At 35.2% G+C, this 22,856-nt stretch overlaps 2 protein-coding genes across 2 annotated transcripts; one reads left to right on the top strand and one right to left on the bottom strand.

Annotated features, from left to right (window-relative positions):
* Positions 1-806: 806 nt before the first annotated feature.
* On the bottom strand, positions 807-3,354 carry LOC123542663 (cysteine-rich motor neuron 1 protein-like). The gene is made up of 3 exons (XM_045328607.2): positions 3,096-3,354; positions 2,066-2,203; positions 807-963 (listed from the first exon to the last, which is right to left on the bottom strand). Exons 1-3 carry the CDS (start codon positions 3,316-3,318, stop codon positions 851-853), a joined length of 474 nt encoding a protein of 157 aa, XP_045184542.2. The 5' UTR covers positions 3,319-3,354; the 3' UTR covers positions 807-850.
* Positions 3,355-12,293: 8,939 nt separating this feature from the next.
* On the top strand, positions 12,294-19,477 carry LOC123543098 (uncharacterized). The gene is made up of 2 exons (XM_045329162.2): positions 12,294-12,827; positions 16,662-19,477. Exons 1-2 carry the CDS (start codon positions 12,370-12,372, stop codon positions 17,569-17,571), a joined length of 1,368 nt encoding a protein of 455 aa, XP_045185097.2. The 5' UTR covers positions 12,294-12,369; the 3' UTR covers positions 17,572-19,477.
* Positions 19,478-22,856: the final 3,379 nt, after the last annotated feature.

Raw genomic sequence — 22,856 nt, 5'->3', positions numbered from 1 at the left:
TGTGCAAACATGTAAAGTGTTGAAAAATGTCAGACATTGACGCAATGAAATGCTATAGAACATCGACATGATACCATTTTAACCCTTTTTCTATAATGAACTTGTCCATCTTCCAACTTGGACAGTACAATTAACTATTAAAAAGGGGTGCTTACCAAAAAGATACTGGTTGAATAGCGGACAGTGCAGATCATGATCAGACTGCACGGATGTCAATGCCTTACACTTGCATGGTCGGAGGAGATGTTTACTTAGCTTTGATGTATCTCTGTGATGTCAGTAGATATAAAAACTTAGACTCTAAGGCGTAAAAGAAAATTGTTTGTTTCCGGTATCCCGACCTACCCTAAATTTTTGGCCCGACCCTAAAAGTTTTGGAGAATATTTTTTTCAACTTTTTAACAAAATGATGCAAAACTGTACTTTTTATGAGTTAAACATGGCCAGTGATGTTAGAAATCAACTTACTGATGCTCTAAAGGCATATCCCCCTTATTTGGAATCATTTTTTGGCAAAAAAAATAATTTCCGAAAAGTCTCCCTTAATAAAAAAAAATTCCAAAAAAAAAAAAAAAAATTCCGACCTACCAACCCTAATTTTTTTGAGCATGTTACCGGAAACAAAGAATTTTTTTTAGGCCTAAACCTTATTTTCCTATTTAGATAGAAACGGGAAACCAAAATTTATAGCCCTGTGTGTCGTCGTACGTCATTCACTGTTTTGGTGCGCCGTAAAACCCAAATCAAATCAAAGTCAAATTTGGAATGTTCTATGGCACAAAAAAAAACAAACAAATATAACAAAATGTCAGTAAAATTTATAATTCCAATAAGACGCCCAGTTTTGTTGTTAAACGCATGTCGTATTTGTTAGAGGCAGCTCGCATGTGCAATTTTTCCCATCAATAATTTCCCAGTGATGGTAGGCGACCACGTGACCATCAGGTGCAGGACAGTTTGGTCCTAAATGAGATAAAACATACTTTTTTTTAATATTTAATTAAATACCAGTCATTACGGTACAATTGCCAATAGTCACATATGAAAATACAGTGCAACCTCTGCAGAGCAACACCCTTTGGGAGATGCAGGTATTGGCCTCTGTTGAGAGTTTGTTGCTCTATAAAGGTTAAATTGATAGTAACTTTCAACTATGGGAAATTTTGATGACGCTGTTGGGGAGAGGTTTCTGCTATAGAGAGGACCGCTCTGGAGAGGTTGCACTGTATCACCAAAACGCGAAAGCAAAATATTTCTATGTTTCACACTTAAAACAATGGCACGTACGATAGTGAAAGGTCAAATCTGTTATGGTGAATAGTATTTTCACCATCGTACTTTCGACATTTCATCATCGTGATTTTGTTGTTTCATTTTTTTTTTACTACAGTGTCCTCGACATTTCATCATCGTAGTTTCGACTTATTATGTATCTTTATATTCTTTATAACGTATATGGTACTTAAGCTATAAATAGGTTGAATTTTGGGCATTAAACTTGAGTTAAATTTTAATTTGGCTTCTTTTCTTTGTTATTAAAGGATAATGTAACAACATATCCTTTTAAAAGATCACTAGACAGCATTTTACTGCGAAAGGGAAAATTAGACATTCAGCCATAACATGTTCATTTATAAAGATACAGTAGGTGAAACCAAAATACAAATTTCAAGTAGGCTCTATCTATTTTAGATATATGTGATATCATTTTTGGTCACATTAAATAAATTAAAATCGTACAATAACACTATTGTGTATGAATTATTGATATCCATGAATGAATTTAGGATATTTTAAAATCAGTCAAATTTTTGTGATATCCTTAAACTTTAAATCTATCAGTAAATCGAATATAGGATATTAAAAAGTGTTCATATTTTAATTAGTGATTTCCAATACTCTATTTTGTGATATTCTAAAATCATTATAGGGTGATACAAAATACATTTAATTATATCATAAAATGATCAAAGATATCTCAAAATAAATTGAAGATACCACAAAATGGTGATAAATAGCGGCACCCAAATAAACAAAATAGACTGTAGTTAGTGTTCAACTGTACCGTTAGGGCAGGAGGGACAGCATATTCCTTTCTTCTGCACAGCGTCAACACACGGTGGCAATGGGCACGGTATGGGGTGACAGTAGTGGACTCCACCTTGGGTGCAAGGGTTGGGGCAGTCTTTCAAAGGATCGTCGGCTTAAAAGAAGAACAAACAAATACAAACACAAATAAACTCATTTTATTCTGATCAAAAGTGTGTTGATTCTTTCACGTATCCTCTGCTGACTTAATTAAGAAAGCACAATTGATTTATAAACCTTTTTTCTTAACAAATTGTCATATTCGCTTCAACCGGAGATCGAACTCGCCAAACCTAGATAATCATGGCTGTTACCGAAAATCGTTACTCAAATACTAAATTTGAATTTAATATTTACAGTATAAAATGGCATGTACACTAACTACAATGGTTAACATTAATAATAAAATCACTAAGCTTTAAGAAAAACAAATTAAATGCTTTTGAATTTTTAGAAATATATTTTCTCACATTTACTATCTCAGCAAAATTCCTCTTAGCTCCTATGTTTTGAAAAGAAAAGCATGTCAGCTTTTAATCTATGAAAAAATATTTGAGCTCTGGATAAACAGAAATCCCACAGGGGTCCATAACGGACCAAGGGTACATTGATAATTTTGGAACTTCATCAAATCGCTCAAAATGTCATTTTTGATGTTGTCTGAGAGTGTCAGTATATGCCTCAGATGTAAGATATAACCGTATTTGAGAGCTGCAGACCTAGACATTTCAGAAATATTTTCAAAATAAGTTTCGTGTAATAAACGTTGTTTCTACGGAAGCGTGAAAGGGCCATCAGACGCTAATACGTTTTAGTACGTTAAGGCAGCGGAAAGGATATACAGTGCCCATGTCTCTGTATTAACTTAATTCTCAATGAGCCAATAGCGATGTTAGTCGACACGATATTGTTTTGTTTGGTTATAAAGTTTTAAACATTTTTTAAACACCTCTTTTATGGTATAATGTAAGCCGCAGGATTCATTTGAAACAAAGTGTTATATTTACCTTGTTGCACTGTAGGGCAGTGATCGCAGCAATCCCCCGGGGTCAGGACAAGCGGCTGATTACAGGGCTGTCGTGGACACGGTATATGGCCACAGAACACATGCCCATTATACGTGCACGTGCTTGTTAAACACTCATCTATCAAAGAATCCGCGTGACTGCAACAAAATGCGATTAAAATAATATATATTATTGAAGAATCCGCCATAACAACTTTCCTCATAGAACAAATCGGTTGTACATGTAAAAGTTCAGGTCTCCTGATAAGACGAGTCCAACTCTTATCTTTTATGTACGAAGTATAAAAGGGAAGTGTAGTATGTCCGCTAGTAAAAAAAATGTTAACTGCGGTATTGCAAAACAAATCGTCTCCCTTGAGGTATGAAAAAATGTCTAAGGATCGTGTTACCGCCTGAGTGTATAAATCGTGTTAAAGTGTACGGTTTTTGGTATAAATTATTTCGATTCTAATATGCCCTTAATCTAAAACAGCAGATAAAATATAGCTGCGCCTCGTGAAATTATTGAGCCCGACGTATAACCGCCCATCGTGCATGATTAGTGTTAAAACACCCTTTTGCTATAAATTATTTCTTAACCATAAACCTTTTGTCTGTCTTCTGAAATAAAGTTTTTAAAGCAATTTAAGAATCGTGTTTTAGTCGATATCCATACTTCTTTAAAATATAAAAGACATTTGCGAATAATGCTGATGTCACATTTGAGATCCATCTCGTCATTTTAGGGTGCATCTCAGTTATTTTATTTAGAAAACGAAATCTCGCTATGAGCACGTATTATTGCAATAATAAAACAGTTCATGTATATCCGGAGAGGGCTCCGCAAAGCGGCGTCTCCGCCCGGAGAATTTTTCTGATACTGCAGTCACAGCATAAACAGGATATTCAGTGTGTGGGTGGGTGGGGGGGGGGGGGGGGCGGGAGAAAGAGTTTCATTATCAATATGCACGTTTGGCGAAGTTAAACGGTAATTTTAAGTATTTAGATAATGGACTCTTAATAACACTCGACAACAACCCTATAATTGATGGAAATCTTAGCGCGCAACATGGAATAAACTTAACGAATCGTGCGTTACATTTAAACCAGAGTCTCAAGACCAGAATTCCTGGTATTTTTGTTGTTGTTTTTTGTTGTTTTTGTTGTTGTTGTTGTTTTTTATTTCTGAGTTTCTATTCTTTTTCTACTTTACAACGCTTTACGAACATAAATTATTCTCACTTATTTAGATACCTTTTCAGGTTTGGTCACAAGAAAGGACTTAACTTGTACATTTAAAGGTGCATTCTGATTTAGACGCTGAGTTTGGTAAAATATAGATTATCTAGAGCTAATCAGCACAAACTATTATGCAAACCAAACTGATGACCTTTCTAAACATTAGAGCCGTGCCATGAGAAAACCAACATAATGGGTTTGCGACCAGCATCCGCGCAGTCTGGTCAGGATCCATGCTGTTCGCTTTTAAAGCCTACTGCAATTAGAGAAACCGTTAGCGAACAGCATGGATCCTGACCAGACTGCGCGGATGCGCAGGCTGGTCTGGATCCATGCTGGTCGCAAAGCCACTATGTTGGTTTTCTCATGGCGCGGCTCAATTTACATTATTTGGATGATTTGAGATAGTCCTTGGAATATACAGGAAGTTCTTTAACTATTTTCATATTAGCATTATAGTTGATTTCTCCTTTAGAAGAAAATTTTGAAATAACTTTGTTTTCACTTCGTTTACGTGGCATTTGCAAGATAACGAGGAGTACGCTCAAACGTCATGTACTCAAGAAATATAACACAGTTTTTTGTTTGTTTGTTTGTTGTTGTTGTTTTTTTTTAACGTAACATAACATAACATATATTTTATTGGCATAAAACTGCGATTGCACATTTATAGCCACAATATTCATATTCATACATGTAATGTGTAAATACATAATCAAGTTTCACAATTTCTATAACCGTTTTACAGAGAAATTCATATTAATACACAGACTATTATGTCATCGAGACTTTATGAACAACAAACATAATAGGAATACTCAGTAAAAGGTGGTATATCGTATATGATGTTAATATAAGTATATCAAAATCAATAGAGAATTTCACATTATTACACAATATTAATATGATGTAACCCACTGTAGTCATATCTCAATGTATTACGACATTCAAACATGACGCTCTTTAAACGCAAAATATAGATATTTCGCAACACTATTTAAAATTCTTTGATTTTTGGAAGACATCAATAATTCAAATTTTGTTAATGTTGGCCATCTACAAAAATAGGGTTTGAAGAATTGTTTACGTATGTTGTAATACTTTGGACATACAAGCAAAAAATGGAATTCATTTTCTATTACATTCATATTACACTGTATACATTTTCTATTTTCTCTGGGAATGTTTTCATATCTACCCTTTTCAACAGCTAGATTGTGCGATGAAAGTCTGAATTTTGTTAGAATTATCCTATATTTATTTATATTTACATGTTTCATATATTCCTCTAACTCAAAATCATGCTTATATATACTATATGAAGATAACCTGTTTGAATTGTTGATATTTGAATACCATGTTTGTTTGTAAATATCTAATATTCTTAATTTGATTAACCGGAAATTAAGGTTAGAAATATCTTGGTTTAACCACAAATTGGACATTCCGATATCATTCAATATAGTTTTTATTTGATAAGCCCAGTTATTACCGTTATATGTAACATTATTATCTGCATCTCGTTTTAGTAAATGATACATTTGTTTAAGTAGACAGTTATCGTCTGTTTTTAGTATTTTTAACCAGTATTTAATCATGATAAGTTTTCGTTGAATTTTCATTGGATGTCGTCCTAACTCCCCGTATAATCCATCAAGATTAGTTGATTTTTTTACGCAGAGAACTTTCCTTAGAAATTTACAATGTATAAGTTCTATATCTTTACCCTCATTATATCCGAACACTTCTGCACTGTAATTTAAAATAGATCCAACTAAGCTATCAAACAATTTAATCTTGTCCTGAACAGATAATTCTAGTTGATGAAAGACTATAAATAAGTCATGCAGAGCAAAAAGTGAATGTTTGGCAAGTTTCTTCTGAGTGCGATGCCAGTGACCATTTTTAAACAAGTTGACCCCTAGGTATTTAAACGATTTTACATTTTCTAATACAATATTATTGAAAGTGAAATCATGTGATGTATGTCGACCTAACTCAGATACCATTATTTTAGTTTTATTGGTGTTTACTTTTAAACCCCAAGTTGTACAGTAATTATACAGGTCATTGAGCATTGACTGAAGACTTTCCGGTTCATGCGCGAAGAGTACCGCATCGTCTGCAAATAACAATATGTAGAGTTTGATATCATCTATGGTGAAAAGACCTTCTATATTGTTGTTTATGCTATCTAAAAGGTCATTTACGAAAAACAGAAACAACAAACTGGAACTAGGATCACCTTGTTTTGCACCTATATTTGAATCGAAAAAAGGTGAAATGTTATTATTGTACCGTACAGCTGCTTTGACCACACTATACATACTTTGTATAGCTTTTACAAATTTAGAGCTTATCTGTTCTGTTAATAATTTATGAAAAATGAAAGATCTTTCTAATTTATCAAAGCATTTTTCGAAGTCAATAAAAGCACAGTAAACTTTTTTATGTATTGAGAGTGATTTGGCAATGATGGAATGTAACAAAAACAAACAATCAACAGTAGATTTTCCTTTTTGGAAACCAAACTGGTTGTCTATGATCTTTTTATTTTTGATGGACCATTTTGTTAAGCGGTTGAGTAGAACTTGCGAGTATATTTTTGCTATAATGTTAATTAAAGTAATACCTCTATAATTTTTTTCATCTTCGATGTCCCCCCCCCCCCCCCCCTTTAAACACCGGAACTATGATACCAGTTCCCCAGGCTTTCGGATATTGTCCGCTATCGAATATCCTATTAAAAAGAACTGTTAGAAATTGGGAAATTACATCAAATGAATGTTTATATACTTCTGCGATTATAGAATCTATTCCACTGCTTTTATTATTATTTTGAGATAAAACAGCCTCTTTAATTTCTGTCATGGTAATATTTCCATCGAGGTCATCGTCATATATAACTCTGTCGTTTGCATTTAAATTTTCGGTCGTTTGGTTTGTACTATATAGGGTTTTAAAATGATTATATAACTGCGTAATATTTAGATTTTCCGCTCTTGCCGATGGTTTAGAATATTGGCTTCGAACTTTCTTCCAGAATTTACGCGGCTGAGACTTACTAAGATTTCTTAGATTATCTCTTTCTTTAGATTTATATTTATTCTTTTGAACACGTTTTACTCGATTATAGCAAGACTTTGCATTTATATATTGTTGCTTTAATTGAATGTTTTCTTTATTTTTTAAAAATGCGTTCCTAGCTTTTTTGAACTTTGATCTTTCCTCATAACACTCAGCATTAAACCAAGGTTTCTTATTCTCTCTATTGCCAGTATGTTCTATATTTATTTTACGCTGATGTCCGAAGACTGACTGAGCACAACTATTTAGGACATTTATGAATTGGTCTGCCACGATATCGATATCATCATTATTGTTTAATTTCGCTGTGAGATCAGAAAACATATTTTGTTCAGCGAGCAGACATTGCTGAAAATGATTTATTTTGGATTCATCCCATTTGAGTACAGTTTCTACTCTCGGAGGATTACAACATGAATGCGATTGAAACTGTTTCTTTAAAATGTTGAAAGAAATGCCCGAATGGTCCGAAAACTCATTCGGCTGTGTTACACAAAAATCTGTTACACAATGAAAATCATTAATATTCAATAGAAGATAATCCACAACACTTGACCCATTCAATGAATGGTAGGTAAATTCACCAATATCTAAGTCGTTGTATAAACGCCCATTGCCTATAACAAACGAAGTTGACTGACACAGTTCAATCAAGCGTTTCCCATGGCTATCAATCACGTGATCCTTAGAAACACGTGGGGGTATATTTATGTTATTTGACAGATCAACATCAATGTATTTGTCATACTCTAAAATATCTTGTAAATTAGATGTGCGACTATTTAAATCTCCTGTGACAAAGCATTTTCCTTGCAATTTATATTTTTCTAAACCAGATTCTATTTCTTCAAAAAAATCAAAATCATCGGTGTTAATTACCGTTGAAGCGTTTGGGGTAATATAAGTATTACAGATATAAACATTTTCATGAAAATCAAAAAGATCTTTACCTATTTCTATCCATATTATTCCATTTTGATTAGTTTCAACAATTTTAACATTTTTATTTAACGACTGCTTATAATATACACTTATTCCGCCGCTGTATCTACCTCTACGGGTATTGCATGATTTGTTACCAAATAAATGTTCACAATTGTATCCGTTTATACCTAAATTAATATGAGTCTTATTAGATAGCCACGTTTCTTGCAAAAATATTAGATCATACTTTCTAATAAAATCAACAAAGTCAAGGTCATTTATCTTTCTTGCTAGTCCGTGCACATTCCAGGAAAGTATTTTGATGTCTTTCTCATGACTTTCCTATTTTGCACTGTGTGTTTGGTCATAGATCTTACCGTCCACATATTTCTTTGTAATTCTATTGTTTACGTATAGTTTATTTCCGACAATCCGTGTCCTATTTCCGTTTTCTTGTTCGCTTTTGGCGTGTTCGCTCAAGGCCTTTCTGGCGTCCCTGTATTGTTGCGGCATTTGGACCCCTACACCCTGATTTAATCTCTTAAGGTTGTTTTTGATTGTTTCATCGTACGATTTTTGACGTACTTTCTCACGGTCTGTGAATCGGTGAAAATTAACCACGATAGGACGCGGCTTTTTCGCGCGATCTCCACCTAGTCTGTGCACTCTGTTAAAGTCCATGTTTGATGTATCAATTTCCAATATATCAGAAATAAGTGTCTTAACTAAGAGTTCACAATTATCTGGCTCCGCAACCTCCCCGTCTGTAGTTTTTGCGGGTTCTAGTAGTCCGTAAAATATGAGATTATCTCTCATTGATCTCGCTTCAACATCTAACAGTTTATCATTCAACGTTTCTTCTCGTTTCTGAAAATCTTCTACGGTATTTTGCATATCGGCGCACAACTTTTGCATTTTGTTAAGTTCATGCTTAGATTTTTGTATATCCGACTTTTGTGTTTCGAATTTATCATTTATGAACGAGACGGAGTTTTCAATATCATGAACCTTAGTTTCCAAAGTCGTGACCTTGGTTTCCATTTTTGACACTTTTATGCTCATAGATTTCACAGTCTGTTCTATTTCATCTTTTTTTTAGATTTACTGCTTTTATAGATTTAATGTCTTCCATCATTGGTATAGCCCAGCTCGGCGAAGCTGTCATCATGGGCGGTGCCGATGTAAATACATTTGGTGAAACAGGAGTATTCTGCATATTCTGCATAACGTATGGAAGATGTTGTCCAAAATTTAAAACAGGAGAGGTATTTGGATTCATAACCGATTCACTGGCACCAGATCAGAAAGAAAATGCCTCCGTACGTGTTATACGCTACCCCTAGGTATTCTATAAGAACCATGGTCATGAACGGAAAAATATACTAACCCGTTTCAATCGCGCATTTCATACCTTAAACACGCAGTGGGGTAAATGTGTACTATGGATATCAAACAAGTGGTAATTTATCTTCCATTGTGTACCGGTCACATTTTTTCAATACATTTTATCTTAGAAAAACAACGCGTAGTTTATAGTAATTTCAACATTACACAAAAAACCTGCTTGAACTTCCCTGGTGAAGTTCCGTTCTAGATTATAAAACGATTCTGATTGGCTGTTGTAAAAATGTATGTCAATCGTCATTTTACTACACGTGTTCGCTAAAATGTGAAAATGCAGCAAAATGTGCAAAATGAATAAAATATACAGAACAGATGCAGACCAATGTACGATTTCAAATTAAAGATCATATACAAGATGAATTTCATTCATCATTTCGAGTTTTAGTGTAAAATTGTAATTTTTGAAAAATCTGTTTTTGTTTGTTTACGTTTCGCCAAACATGTGCGCACTGCCGTGACCTCTAGACCGGATGTTCATTAGGGAAGTTCAAGCAAGTTTTTTCTGTAACGTTGACGAAAGCATAAAATATGTTTATAATCTCAGCAATATGGAATATTGAGACAATGTGACTGGTGCACGATGGAAGATAAATTATCGCTTGTTCAATATACTAGGTACCCATTCACCGAACTGCGCGTTTAAATTGAGAAATGTACGATTGAAACGGGTTAGTGCACTTTCCCGTTCATGACCATGGTTCTTATAGAATACCTAGGGGTAGGGTATAACACGTACGAAGGCATTTTCTTTCTGATCTGGTGCCAGTGAACCGATTGAACATAATCACTACTTATCTGGTATAAATCAGTGTGCGTCACGCTCGGTGCACTCGAGCTATGTCCAGGTATGTTATGTCCACTATTGTCCAATACAGGTGATGAACTAGCTTTTCTTTTTTCGGCTTTTGTCTGCCTTTTCCTAGCACTTTTAGTTAATTTCTGTTGATCAGACATGAAGGTACGAACATATAATCCCCATTGCACTTAAAATTATCCAAGACAATCCTTTTATTAAATAATAAAGTCTAAAAAACCAGGAGAAAAAAATCCATGTCTTACACATTACATGTCACGTGATATATCTGCTTTTTTTTGTTGTTTTTTTTTTTTTTTTTTTTTTTTTTTTTTTTTGTTTTGTTTTTTGTTAAAAAATATGTTCATGACAAAAAATATGATATCGTTTTGAATGGATTTAAAACCAGCAGATCAACAATCTTCGAGGTCGGAAAGGTATTGTACTATTTATAATGGAACGGTCTGTTACTTAGGAGATGTTTACAAATCGGTATGATTCAATACATTTTATTTTAAATAATGATTAATTTTAGTAGCATAAAAACCCATACCTTTATCGCCGGTATAGTACAGGTAAATAAAAACAGTGTAATATTTGTATTATGTGTAAATATAAGCATTGAAATATTTGTATGCAGTCGGCCGGCAGAGTAATTCTGTAAATAAATACATTCTATCATGAAATCTTTACCTTTAACTTAGTGTGTTATGTGAACTCTTATGATTTTATGAGAGATATAATTAAGATAAACTGAAAAAACATCGAAGACTGTTGCGTATAATCTTATATTTTTCAGGTAAGTATGAATTATTTTATAGAATTCTCAATTTCGCACATACTCTTTTATATGCACGTGCAAATAAAATGAGTTATAACTGTATTAAATGCCTGCCGGGCTAGAAAAATTTGTGTTCGTTATTGTCACTGTGAACTCAACCGCTAGGAATCCATTGACACATTCGCCTACACTACAGATACCGATGGTGGTATTTCATATTGAAATGAAATACCTACATATGACATGAAAAAAATAACAAAATACCTACATATGACTTGAAAAAATAACAAAATACCTACATATGACATGAAAAAAATAACAAAATACCTACATATGACATGAAAAAAATAACAAAATACCTACATATGACATGAAAAAAATAACTAAATAGCTACATATGACATGAAAAAAATAACAAAATAGCTACATATGACATGAAAAAAAAATAACAAAATAGCAGTCAAATTGTGAAATGAATATACATTGTAATTACACTTCAAACATTTTCAGTGAAACAAAAACTTATTTTAGTTGTTTTAACGCGGTTTTTCAACAGTATTTTAGTTGTGTAACGGCGGACAGTTAACCTAATCAGTACAAACCTGTAATTTCCAACTTCTCCACATGAATCAGAGGTGGAGGATGAATGATTTCAGACACAATATTTTAATCAAATTATGACGGAGGATCGAACTCGCGACCACGCGATCCGTAGATCTGCTCTCCGTGTTAAGCTAAGCGGGCGAGCTAAAACAAGACTGCCTTCGGCGTATGGAACACGAATCAAGTGTGACTCTCGATGATATTTTGAGTAGTTTTAATCGGTAACGATTTTAAAGCAGGTCAAACTGACCTCCCAAACTGAAAGACGAGTCTATAAATTTAACCATAGTGTACATTCAAAACTGAATAAACAGTGACAAAGATTATTTGACAAATGTTGTATATTTATTGGTTTTGTATTAAAGTGCGGGTGTTTCTTCGCGGTGTAACAGCTTGCTATCATTCACTTCCTAGCAGCTCATATGTTACTTTACAATATTTACAATGATAAAGCGTGCACACATTAAATGTCTTATTGTTGTGATAAAGTGTTTATTCTGGATTTCTCTGATATACGGTGCAATTCTTTTAACAACTTTACCTGGCACAGACAATGTATTGGAACAATCCATCAACGCTACAAGTAAGACATTGCCACCGGAAATAAAACTTAACCACGACACCGCCGGAAGCTCCTCAACTAAACTGTGCGGCGGTATGTTATTTCCTTCGTCAATAGTCGCAAAGGAAAGCTGGCAGCCCGTTGATAAGTCTAAGAGTATGTATACATTCTCTGCGTATTTTGTTGAAGGCAGCAGTACAATTTTCATAATTGGTGTCAGACCAAGAAATCAAGTTTCCGTTATTTGTCAGTTCTGGCAACAAAAAAAAGGAAGCACGGCCGAAATCGTGGAAGAAACGGAAGCGGAAGTACGTGCTCTCCTAGACGATTCCGGATACAGGTATGAATTTCTCTCTTACAAATAGACTCATTAAAACACGCGTATATGAGTATTAAATCTACAAAAGAAACTTTAATTATAAGCATGAGAACCGTGATGGTCCAATATCGCTTACCTAAATAACATTGCTCTAAATTGCTGGAAAAGACAACTTGAGGTTTTGGTAATTGGGACCGAGCATTTGCGCACACTCAGACATTCACATATGAATTCACCGTTTCTCCATTGACTGGTTCGTTTTGGGTTATTGTCCAACAAAAGTGGCGCCTTTGTTATTTTGTAATTATACATTTCATTATCATTCTCATATACAAGTCAATTAGATTTCTGATCAAAATACTATTCATAACGCTTCATTAGTAGCATTAATTGTTTCACCAGCTGTGTCAGTGGTTTCTTGAAGTCGGAGCTATCGGCCACAATAAAATACACAGCTTTACAAGTACAGGCGTTAAATACAAGTTTCCCCTTTTCTATCAGCACATGTATACAACGCATTGGTTTTGTATTCTGTGGGGAAAACAAGATATTAAAATACGCAACAAGCTTTCATATCATTTCACTCGTATTGATGTATAACATCAAATTGCGCTATGTTTAAAACGAAAATTTATAGAATAAAAAATAAAAAATTATAGCTTCACTGTCGGAAACTACACCAAGCCCCGCAAAATATAAATGAGCCGCGCCATGAGAAAACCAACATAGTGCATTTGCGACCAGCATGGATCCAGACCAGTCTGCGCATCCGCGCAGTCTGGTCAGGATCCATGCTGTTCGCTTTCAAAACCTATTGCAATTAGAGAAACCATTAGCGAACAGCATGGATCCTGACCAGACTGCGCGGATGCGCAGGCTGGTCTGGATCCATGCTGGTCGCAAACGCACTATGTTGGTTTTCTCACTGCACGGCTCAAATATTGCAATGATTGTACTATCACGGCTATTAAAGCGATACATTATTGTGTTGCAGAAATTAATCCTTTTCCAATATAAATTGTATTGAATCATGGTAAGTCAACATTACTTAAATAACAGACCATTCTACTATTGTAAGTACAAAAACATCGTTGATTTTGACATTAATATATACATGTAGTGTTAAAATAGTAAAGAAATCAAGTGTAAATAACTCTGAACATTCTTGTTACAAACTTGATCGAGACCTTCGAGTCGTACACATTCTATCAGAATAAAAATAAAAATCGTCTATGAATTTGTACTTGAGTATATATGAGCCGCGCCCTGAGAAAACCAACATAGTGGCTTTGCGACCAGCATGGATCCAGACCAGCCTGCGCATCCGCGCAGTCTGGTCAGGATCCATGTTGTTCGCTAACTGTTTCTCTAATTGCAATAGACTTTGAAAGCGAACAGCATGGATCCTGACCAGACTGCGCGGATGCGCAGGCTGGTTTGGATCCATGCTGGTCGCAAAGCCAGTATGTTGATTTTCCCTTGGCGCGGCTCATATGTAAAACTTTATATTAATCAAGGGTCATATACGTTGCTTCAAATTTAAAGACGACTGCTGCGGTTGCTAGGGACTTACCAAAGCAGATATAAACGGCTGGGAGACGCTAGTTATTTAAAAATCTTAAAGTTCGTGCAAGCCACGTTGTGCTCTTGTGAACTTAATCTTTTCTCTACACATACAGACACATAATCATACGAATGGGAATGATAGAGCAGCGAAGACCACTTGTACAAGTTTAATATTATGCCGCGTAAATTATCTGAAAGCCTTGTGGTTTTTTTTTTCTTTCTTTTTTTTTCTTTCTTTTTGTTCTTAATTTTTTCTTTATTTTTTTCTGTATTTAATGATTCCAGCATTTCCAGCATTTCAGCTTGTTCAAATTCAAACAAGACAAACACTGATCAAAGGGTTCCTTTTCATAGATAAAATAAATTGTTTAACATATTTTATTGAACGAAAGTAACAGATAGATCGAACAGATGTCACAGGATAAATATTACTTAGACAAAATTCAGGCTGATGAAAACATCTCAATATAAATATCTAATGCGCTTAATATAAATGCCATGCTTGAATTAAGTGTGGCTAACATATATCATATATATCTCATCACAAAGCTGTAAAATCTATCTGAATGTTTTATTAATAATTTGTGAACATGTTACAGCCAATTTTCAGTGAAATATGTTTTTTTTTTTTTTTTTTTTTTTTTTTTTTTTTGTTGGTTTGTTTTGGCTTTAACGCCGTTTTTCAAAAGTATTATAGATTTTTTAACGGCATGCAGTTAACCTAACCAGGGCTCCTGGATTCTGTGCAAGTACAAACCAGCTCTCTGCAGGTTATTGCCAACTTCCCTATATGAATAAGAGGTGGGCGACGAATGATTTCAGACACAGTGTCTTTTATCAATTCGTCACAGAAAACATACGCCCCGCCCGAGGATCGAACATACAACCCCGCGATCCATAGATCTGCGCTTTCCCATTGAGCTAAGCGGTCGGGCGAATGTTTTTGTACAGAAAACAAAACAAACCAATGGATATCAAAATTAAAATACCATACATTTAAAAGAGTAAAATGTGTTTTCGCAAATATATTTTTCCTATATATTGATCGAACTGGCACAAAAGTAATTTTGATGCGTTTCTCTTCTTACTTATTCAAGAACCATATGAGCCGTGCCATGAGAAAACCAACATAGTGCATTTGCGACCAGCATTCGCATCCGCGCAGTCTGGTCAGGATCCATGCTGTTCGCTAACGGTTTATCTAATTGCAATAGGCTTTGAAAGCGAATAGCATGGATCCTGACCAGACTGCACGGATGCACTATGTTGGTTTTCTCATGGTGCAGCTCAATTATAAGAAAGTATGCATTATTCTCAAGGTCGCTGTCGGTAAAAGAAGGAAGTTTTTCAATGTTACAGATTACATTTCGAAACTTATTTATGAAGTCTTTGATTTTCAAAGGTTGGTGTATTCAAACCTCTCAACGCACAAGGTTGTTACTTTTCATGCCTATTACCTGCTAACTGTCCATTCTTTAAGAATAACTTATATAAGCCGTGCCATGGGAAAACCAACATAGTGGGTGTGCGACCAGCATGGATCCAGACCAGCCTGCGCATCCGCGCAGTCTGGTCAGGCTCCATGCTGTTCGCTTTTAAAGCCTATTGGAATTGGAGAAACTGTAAGCGAACAGCATGGATCCTGACCAGACTGCGCGGATGCGCAGGCTGGTCTGGATCCATGCTGGTCGCACACCCACTATGTTGGTTTTCCCATGGCACGGCTCAATTATAATGGGCGAAACTAACAAAGGATTACTTCGCAGCTGTGTTCCAATAATAGAAATTTTAAAACAAGATATTTCTGATAGATATACCACAAACCCTGGTTTAGTGGCACAACATCAATATAAACTAAAAGGTGATAAATTGAAGTTATTCGCCTACTAAAAAAAACACAAGGAAATCAAACATTGAATATTCTGTGATAAACAACGGTTGGCGCGCGGACGTGTTGAGAGAATATTATGACGTCAAATAGCCACATGACGTCCAAATAGGTGACGTTCAGCATAAACAATCTTGATTTAAAGAGTGTTTGAATGAAAAACAAACAAGGTCTTTTAGTGGTTTATAGTTTGATTTTCCGTTGTTTGTAGTTAGGGTGCTTGGATATTTCACTAGTAGGGCTAACTTCTTTTTAGCTTTATTCCTGCACATCCGAACACTGAATCGTGGTAAATAAAACAATAAACAATGTTTAGGCCTTGTTTATTTGATAGATAAAAAACGAGGTAACAGATAGTAAGCAAGCAAGAGTCATGTGTTAAAAATCATTTTCTTTTTCAGATTTGCATCAACGATATTTGAATGTTTTGTCGACTGGCCGACTCCGCCTGTTTATGTATCACTCGTAACGAGACACTGCGACAGTCCAACCAACATTTTACAAGTTCAGAGTGCTACAAAAGAAACATCGTACGAACGGCATTTAACAGTCTGCCTACCACCCTTAGTATTGCACTATGATAAAACTACCGACTTTATAAAATGGTTAGAGATCAATAGGCAGTTTGGAGTTGATAAATTTGTTGTTTATAAATACTCATCTGGGTCTAATATTGACCGCGTGCTAGAACATTACTCAGAACGAGGCTTAACGGAAGTAGTACAATGGCGGCCGCCAATGGTTGATGAAAATTTCCCACGAGAAATTCAGCCTGTTGAAATAGAAAATTACGCCCAAACCGTGGCTCTTAATGACTGCTTGTATAGAAACAAGAAAACGTCAGAATTCATCACAAATATGGGCCTCAATGAATACATTATATCTCCTTTTAACAATGAATCCACGATATATAATATGATCAACAGCTTAGGCATAAACGCCGCAGTGTACCATGTGACCAAGTCTATTTTGCAAAAGAGGCTCGACAAACCAAAATTGAAACCAAAAAGTAAAGTCATTAGAGAAAAACAAAAAGAGAAACAAAAACTAAACTTACAAGCAGTAAATGACAAACCCAAGTTGATAATTCGTACAGCAGAGGTTGAATTTTCATCAATGCATCATGTGCCAGGTGTAGACAGTTACATGGTTCCGTCCGAAAAAGCACTGATGCATAAAAACTCAGGTTTTGGACGAAATCAGACATTAGTCCCAAAATTTGACAGTGTGCTGTCATGGAAGGTTATAAATAGAGCTAACAAAAATGTTGAAAACGTTTGGAATAGTCTGAAAAATGTGCGTATCAAATGAAAACGAGGTGAATATATTAAACTGCTGGTTCTGTTCTTCGCAACGGCATTATACAGTATGCACGTGAATAAATATTTTCCTTATAATGCATGAGGTGAAGGAATATAATACCCGTGACGTTTTCAGATCAAAGACTTATAGACATTATACAGGACGCTACAGCTTGCCTGGGTACATAATCATAACAATGTTAGCATTGAACACAAATAAGCAAACTTAGAAAGAGGTCGAAGCCATTATATTCACATCTTTATAGTTTGTACATACATGTAATGTTTTTTTATAAATTTTGCCATATAATGTATGTGTTCTGTATAATAATACACCCTTACAGAATGACTTGCCAGTCAATAGTCAAAACTATTACTCGAGGTCAAAAGGACAACAGACAGATCAATAGCACCAAGTGTGGACCGGCGACTTCCTGGTGTTTAAGGAGTCGTGTAACAAAGGCATTGTGTATATTTAGTTTGCTGAGGAATTTTAATTAGGAAACTGAAACAAAGAGGCCTATATGCCTCTTTGTTATCATGGCACGTGCAATAACGACACGAAGGTTCAACCGGACGACACGCAATTGTATTTTTTTTTTGTTGTGGTTGTTTTTATTGCATTTATTTCTGCTTTAATATACGAAGTCTACGTAACAACGCACAGACGTTCCGCTACTAGTACCGAAGTGTGTCAATAGTGTAATAGTTTGGCAGACTGTGCAAATATCAAACATTTCAGTCTCACGGAGAACCCGAAATACTTTGTTTCGTCAGTGAGTCACGATGATCTGTTATATCTAATTTCAAATATGTAGCTTCTATAATTACTTGGCTAAATATATAAACTAAGTCTGCATATAGAGATTCTGTCAAAATTATGCGATAACCTAGTAACAGCCACTTGTTTGCAAACACTATCAGTGTTTAATGGCATTGAGCATGTTCACACTTTGCTTTATATTTGTAATATGGTTAGTGTTTTAAGGCAGTGGAGCCGTGATGACAATCTGCAAATTAAATATTCTCCATGTATACAATTTCGGCAGTCTCCGTTTCTTGTAGGCGGATTACTACCAAATGAAATGTAAGCCTCCGCAGGTCTTGTCACAAGTAGAATGTAAAAAGTTCTAATCCTTTTTCCCTTCCTAGTGCCTTTTCTCAAAAGCAACATGTATTATTTTACTCTACCGCGTTTCAGTATTTTTGTGTAGCTTTCTACTGAAACTAGCATGTTCCTATCGCATTCTTGGTAGAAATGGCGGCGTAAGAATTTTATGTCTCAAAGAAGCGAAAAGGAGTAGTTTTAGTTTAATCATATTTTATTGTACATATATACAAAAAACACAAACAACAATCACATACATCAAATATGTCATATATACAAATGGGTTGGGCCAAAAGTTATGACAACGGAGTAAATCCAGTGGACTGTATTTAACGAACTGTAGTTTTCTTATATAAAAAGTTAACACCCCTTTTTCATTTTGTTTTTCTATAGTAGCGATATAGTTCTTTATGAGAATATATGTCTCTGAAAATCTGATATTCTAGAAAAGGTCGAAAACAGTTATAAAAGAAGTGTATTTTATATGAACTAAAGAAAACAGCCGGATTAAGTGGTGTTCAGTCTGTACACGCTCAGCTTCAGTTATAACCGAAGAATGCCAAATTGCCAACTGATAATTTGCGAAAGTACGGAAATTGCCGAACGCCATTATGATTACGGGTCTATTACCTTATACTGTTTATAAAAATAAACCTGTTTATTATTTGTTCTTAATAAAGCCAGGTATAACTGTCTCATGGAGTTTATAACATTGTTTAGTTTTTAAGCTTACATGTATCGTAAAACATTCATTTTTAACAGCTGTCAAAATTTTCATTCTAATTAAATGCCAAGATTACAAGATTACATCTTTGCCGCCGTCTTTGATGTTCTTTTTTTACCAATTTGTATTCTTGATCAATCCAGTTGTTAAATATGTTCGTTGAACTGCGTGCACAACATCTGTTTGTAACATCAAAGAAGATCAAAGGAAATATCACAATGGTATTTGTTTTTAAAGTATGGCCAGTGCGGATAGATAAATGCTCAAGATAGCTTAAGTATATTGTTTTACCATAGCAGGCCTAAAAAAAAATCTTTGTTTCCGGTAACATGCTCAAACAAGAGGGCCATGAAGGCCCTGTATCGCTCACCTGACCTATTGACATAAAGATCATCGAGATAAACAGTCTGACCAAGTTTCATTAAGATATGCGCATAAATGTGGCCTCTAAAGTGTTAAATAGCCTTTCCTTTGATTTGACCCTGTGACCTAGTTCTTGGCCTGACATGACCCAGATTCGAACTTGACCTAAAGATCACCAAGATTAACATTCGGAGTAAGTTTCAAGAAGCTACATTCATAAATGTGACTTCTAGAATGTTAAAAAGCTTTTCCTTTGATTTGACCCGGTAACCTAGTTTTTGACTCGACATAACCCAGATTCAAACATGACCTAAAGATCACCAAGATTAACATTCTGACTCAGTTTCATGAAGATACAGTCATAAATGTGGCCTCTAGAGTGTTAACAAGCTTTTCCTTTGATTTGACGCGGTGACCTAGTTTTTGACCAGATTTGAGCTTGATCTATAGATCATCAAGATAAATAATCTGACTAAGTTTCATTAAGATATGGTCATAAATGTGACCTCTACAGTGTAAACTAGTTTTTCCTTTGATTTAACCTGGTGACCTAGTTTTTTATTCTACATAACCCAGATTCAAACTGGACCTTGAAATCATCAAGATTAACATTCAGACCATTTTTCATGAAGATACAGTCATAAATTTAGCCTCTACTGTATTAACAAGCGTTTCCTTAGATCTGACCTGGTGACCTGGTTTTTGACCCTGGATGACCCAATATCAAACTCCTCTAAGACTTTATTAGACCAAGTTTTATTAAGATTTGGCAAACATTGTGACCTCTAGAGTGTTAACAAGATTTTCCTTTGATCTGGCCTGGTTACCTGGTTTTTGAGCCCAGATTACCCAATATCAAACTCGTTCAAGATTTTATTAAGGGTAAAAATCTGACCAAGTTTCATTAAGATATGGTCATAAATGCGACCTCTACAGTGTAAACTAGTTTTTCCTTTGATTTAACCTGGTGACCTAGTTTTTTATTCTACATAACCCAGATTCAAACTGGACCTTGAAATCATCAAGATTAACATTCAGACCATTTTTCATGAAGATACAGTCATAAATTTAGCCTCTTCTGTATTAACAAGCGTTTCCTTAGATCTGACCTGGTGACCTGGTTTTTGACCCTGGATGACCCAATATCAAACTCCTCTAAGACTTTATTAGACCAAGTTTTATTAAGATTTGGCAAACATTGTGACCTCTAGAGTGTTAACAAGATTTTCCTTTGATCTGACCTGGTTACCTGGTTTTTGAGCCCAGATTACCCAATATCAAACTCGTTCAAGATTTTATTAAGGGTAACAATCTGACCAAGTTTCATTAAGATTGGGCCAAAATTGTGGCCTCTCTAAAGTGTTAACAAGCTTTTCCTTTATTAGACCAAGTTTTATTAAGCTTTGGCCAAAATTGTGACCTCTAGAGTGTTAACAAGATTTTCCTTTGATTTGACCTGGTGACCTGGGTTTTGACCCTGGATGACCCAATATCAAGCTCCTCCAAGATTTTATTAAGAGTAACATTCTGACCAAGTTTCATTAAGATTGGGCCAAAATTGTGGCCTCTCTAAAGTGTTAACAAGCTTTTCCTTTGATTTAATCTGGTGACCTAGTTTTTGATCCCAGATGACCCAATATCTAACTCGTCCAAGATTTTATTGAGGGAAACATTCTGACCAAGTTTCAAAACGTTCGGGCCAAAATTGTGACCTCTAGAGAGTTAACAGTCAAATTGTTGACGACGGACGACTGACGGACCATGGACGACTGACGGACGACGACGGACACAAGGCGATCACAAAAGCTCCCCTTTGAGCACTTCGTGCTCAGGTGAGCCAAAAATTAGTGGGGGCGGGATTATTTTTTAATTAAGTGAGACATTTCGGAAATTATTTTTAGTCAATAAATGAATACAAATAAGGAGGTTACGCCTTCAAAGCATCAGCAAGTTGATTTCTGACATCACTTACCATGTTTAAAGCATAGAAAGTGCAGTTTCGCAACTTTTTGCTAAAAAGTTGAAAAAAAATTCTCCAAGGCCATAAAACATTTAGGGTCGGGTCAAAAATTTAGGGTAGGTCGGGATCAGGGATATAAACTAGCTATTTTTATTTAGGGGCCCGGACTGTCAAAAATAAATGACATTAGGTAACATTAGGTATATGGGCATTTTCTCCAACAATTTAGGGGCCCAGCCCAAAATCTAGGGGCCATGGGCTACTGGGTCGCTGCTAATTGATGTCCCTGGGGATACCGGAAACAAACAGTTTTTTACGCCTCATAACTAAACATAAAACTCATACTTTTTCTCTGGTGTAACAAAGCATAAGCATATTATATTTAAATGTAAGCAAAGTTTCGAAAGGACAGTATCATGGCTTTGTTTATGAGGCTACATCGGTGAGGGACAGGTGATTCGAAGTCAGGGACCTTAACAACCCGGCAATGGAGGCCCCTCAGGCAAGTCTGACTACAAAAATAAGATTCCTGCTAGCATTTACTTCTGTTACACATTTCAGCTAGCTATCAAAAAACAAAGACATGACCAGGTTAAACCTGAAATAACTTCAATTCCAGAAGCGTATAATGAAACTGAGTGTAACATAAAAACAAGACTGATCCTTCCACATATTCGTAAAATTTATGAGAACAAAGAAACCCAGTTTACTTGCTGAAAAAACCCATCGCAGCCGGATGTGAGTTTATTTTTCCATTAACCTCCTATTTGTCATTTATAAAACAATTTCGTTAACTTGAAGTAGAACTGTAGCCATTTTACACTAGCATTTGAGAATACATATCATCTATACAATTATGTATACAAGTATATTCATCGAATTGACTTCCATGCGCACTGGCACCTGACCAGATAGAATATGCCTTTGTACATGTTATACCCTACCCCTAGGTATTCTTTAAGAACAAGTCAAATGGTTTATCGCGGCCAGAAATTTTTAGAAACCGGACAGAAGTTGCGAAATTGTCATTTGTGGGAAATTTTGAAATTTAGCACTTCATTTTTTGCATTCTGGGACAGTTTTTATGGACTAACCTGTTAAATTTGGGAAAATGATAAAATCAAGCTTTCTTGAAGGTAA

Source organism: Mercenaria mercenaria, chromosome 19 (genome assembly GCF_021730395.1).
Source record: "Mercenaria mercenaria strain notata chromosome 19, MADL_Memer_1, whole genome shotgun sequence".
Taxonomy (NCBI): domain Eukaryota; kingdom Metazoa; phylum Mollusca; class Bivalvia; order Venerida; family Veneridae; genus Mercenaria; species Mercenaria mercenaria.
The sequence above is the reverse complement of the archived record's forward strand: the minus strand, read 5'-3'. Positions and strand labels throughout refer to the sequence as shown.

Bases quoted from the DNA above. Each gene is read 5' to 3' on its own strand.
- LOC123542663 (XM_045328607.2), bottom strand. From the start codon at position 3,318: ATGAGGAAAGTTGTTATGGCGGATTCTTCAATAATATATATTATTTTA. The intron at 2,204-3,095 runs GTAAATATAACA...TCTTCTTTTAAG, and splicing joins CTGCCCTACAGTGCAACAAG to CCGACGATCCTTTGAAAGAC. The intron at 964-2,065 runs GTACAGTTGAAC...TATCTCATTTAG, and splicing joins CTGTCCCTCCTGCCCTAACG to GACCAAACTGTCCTGCACCT.
- LOC123543098 (XM_045329162.2), top strand. From the start codon at position 12,370: ATGATAAAGCGTGCACACATTAAATGTCTTATTGTTGTGATAAAGTGT. The intron at 12,828-16,661 runs GTATGAATTTCT...TTTCTTTTTCAG, and splicing joins CTAGACGATTCCGGATACAG to ATTTGCATCAACGATATTTG.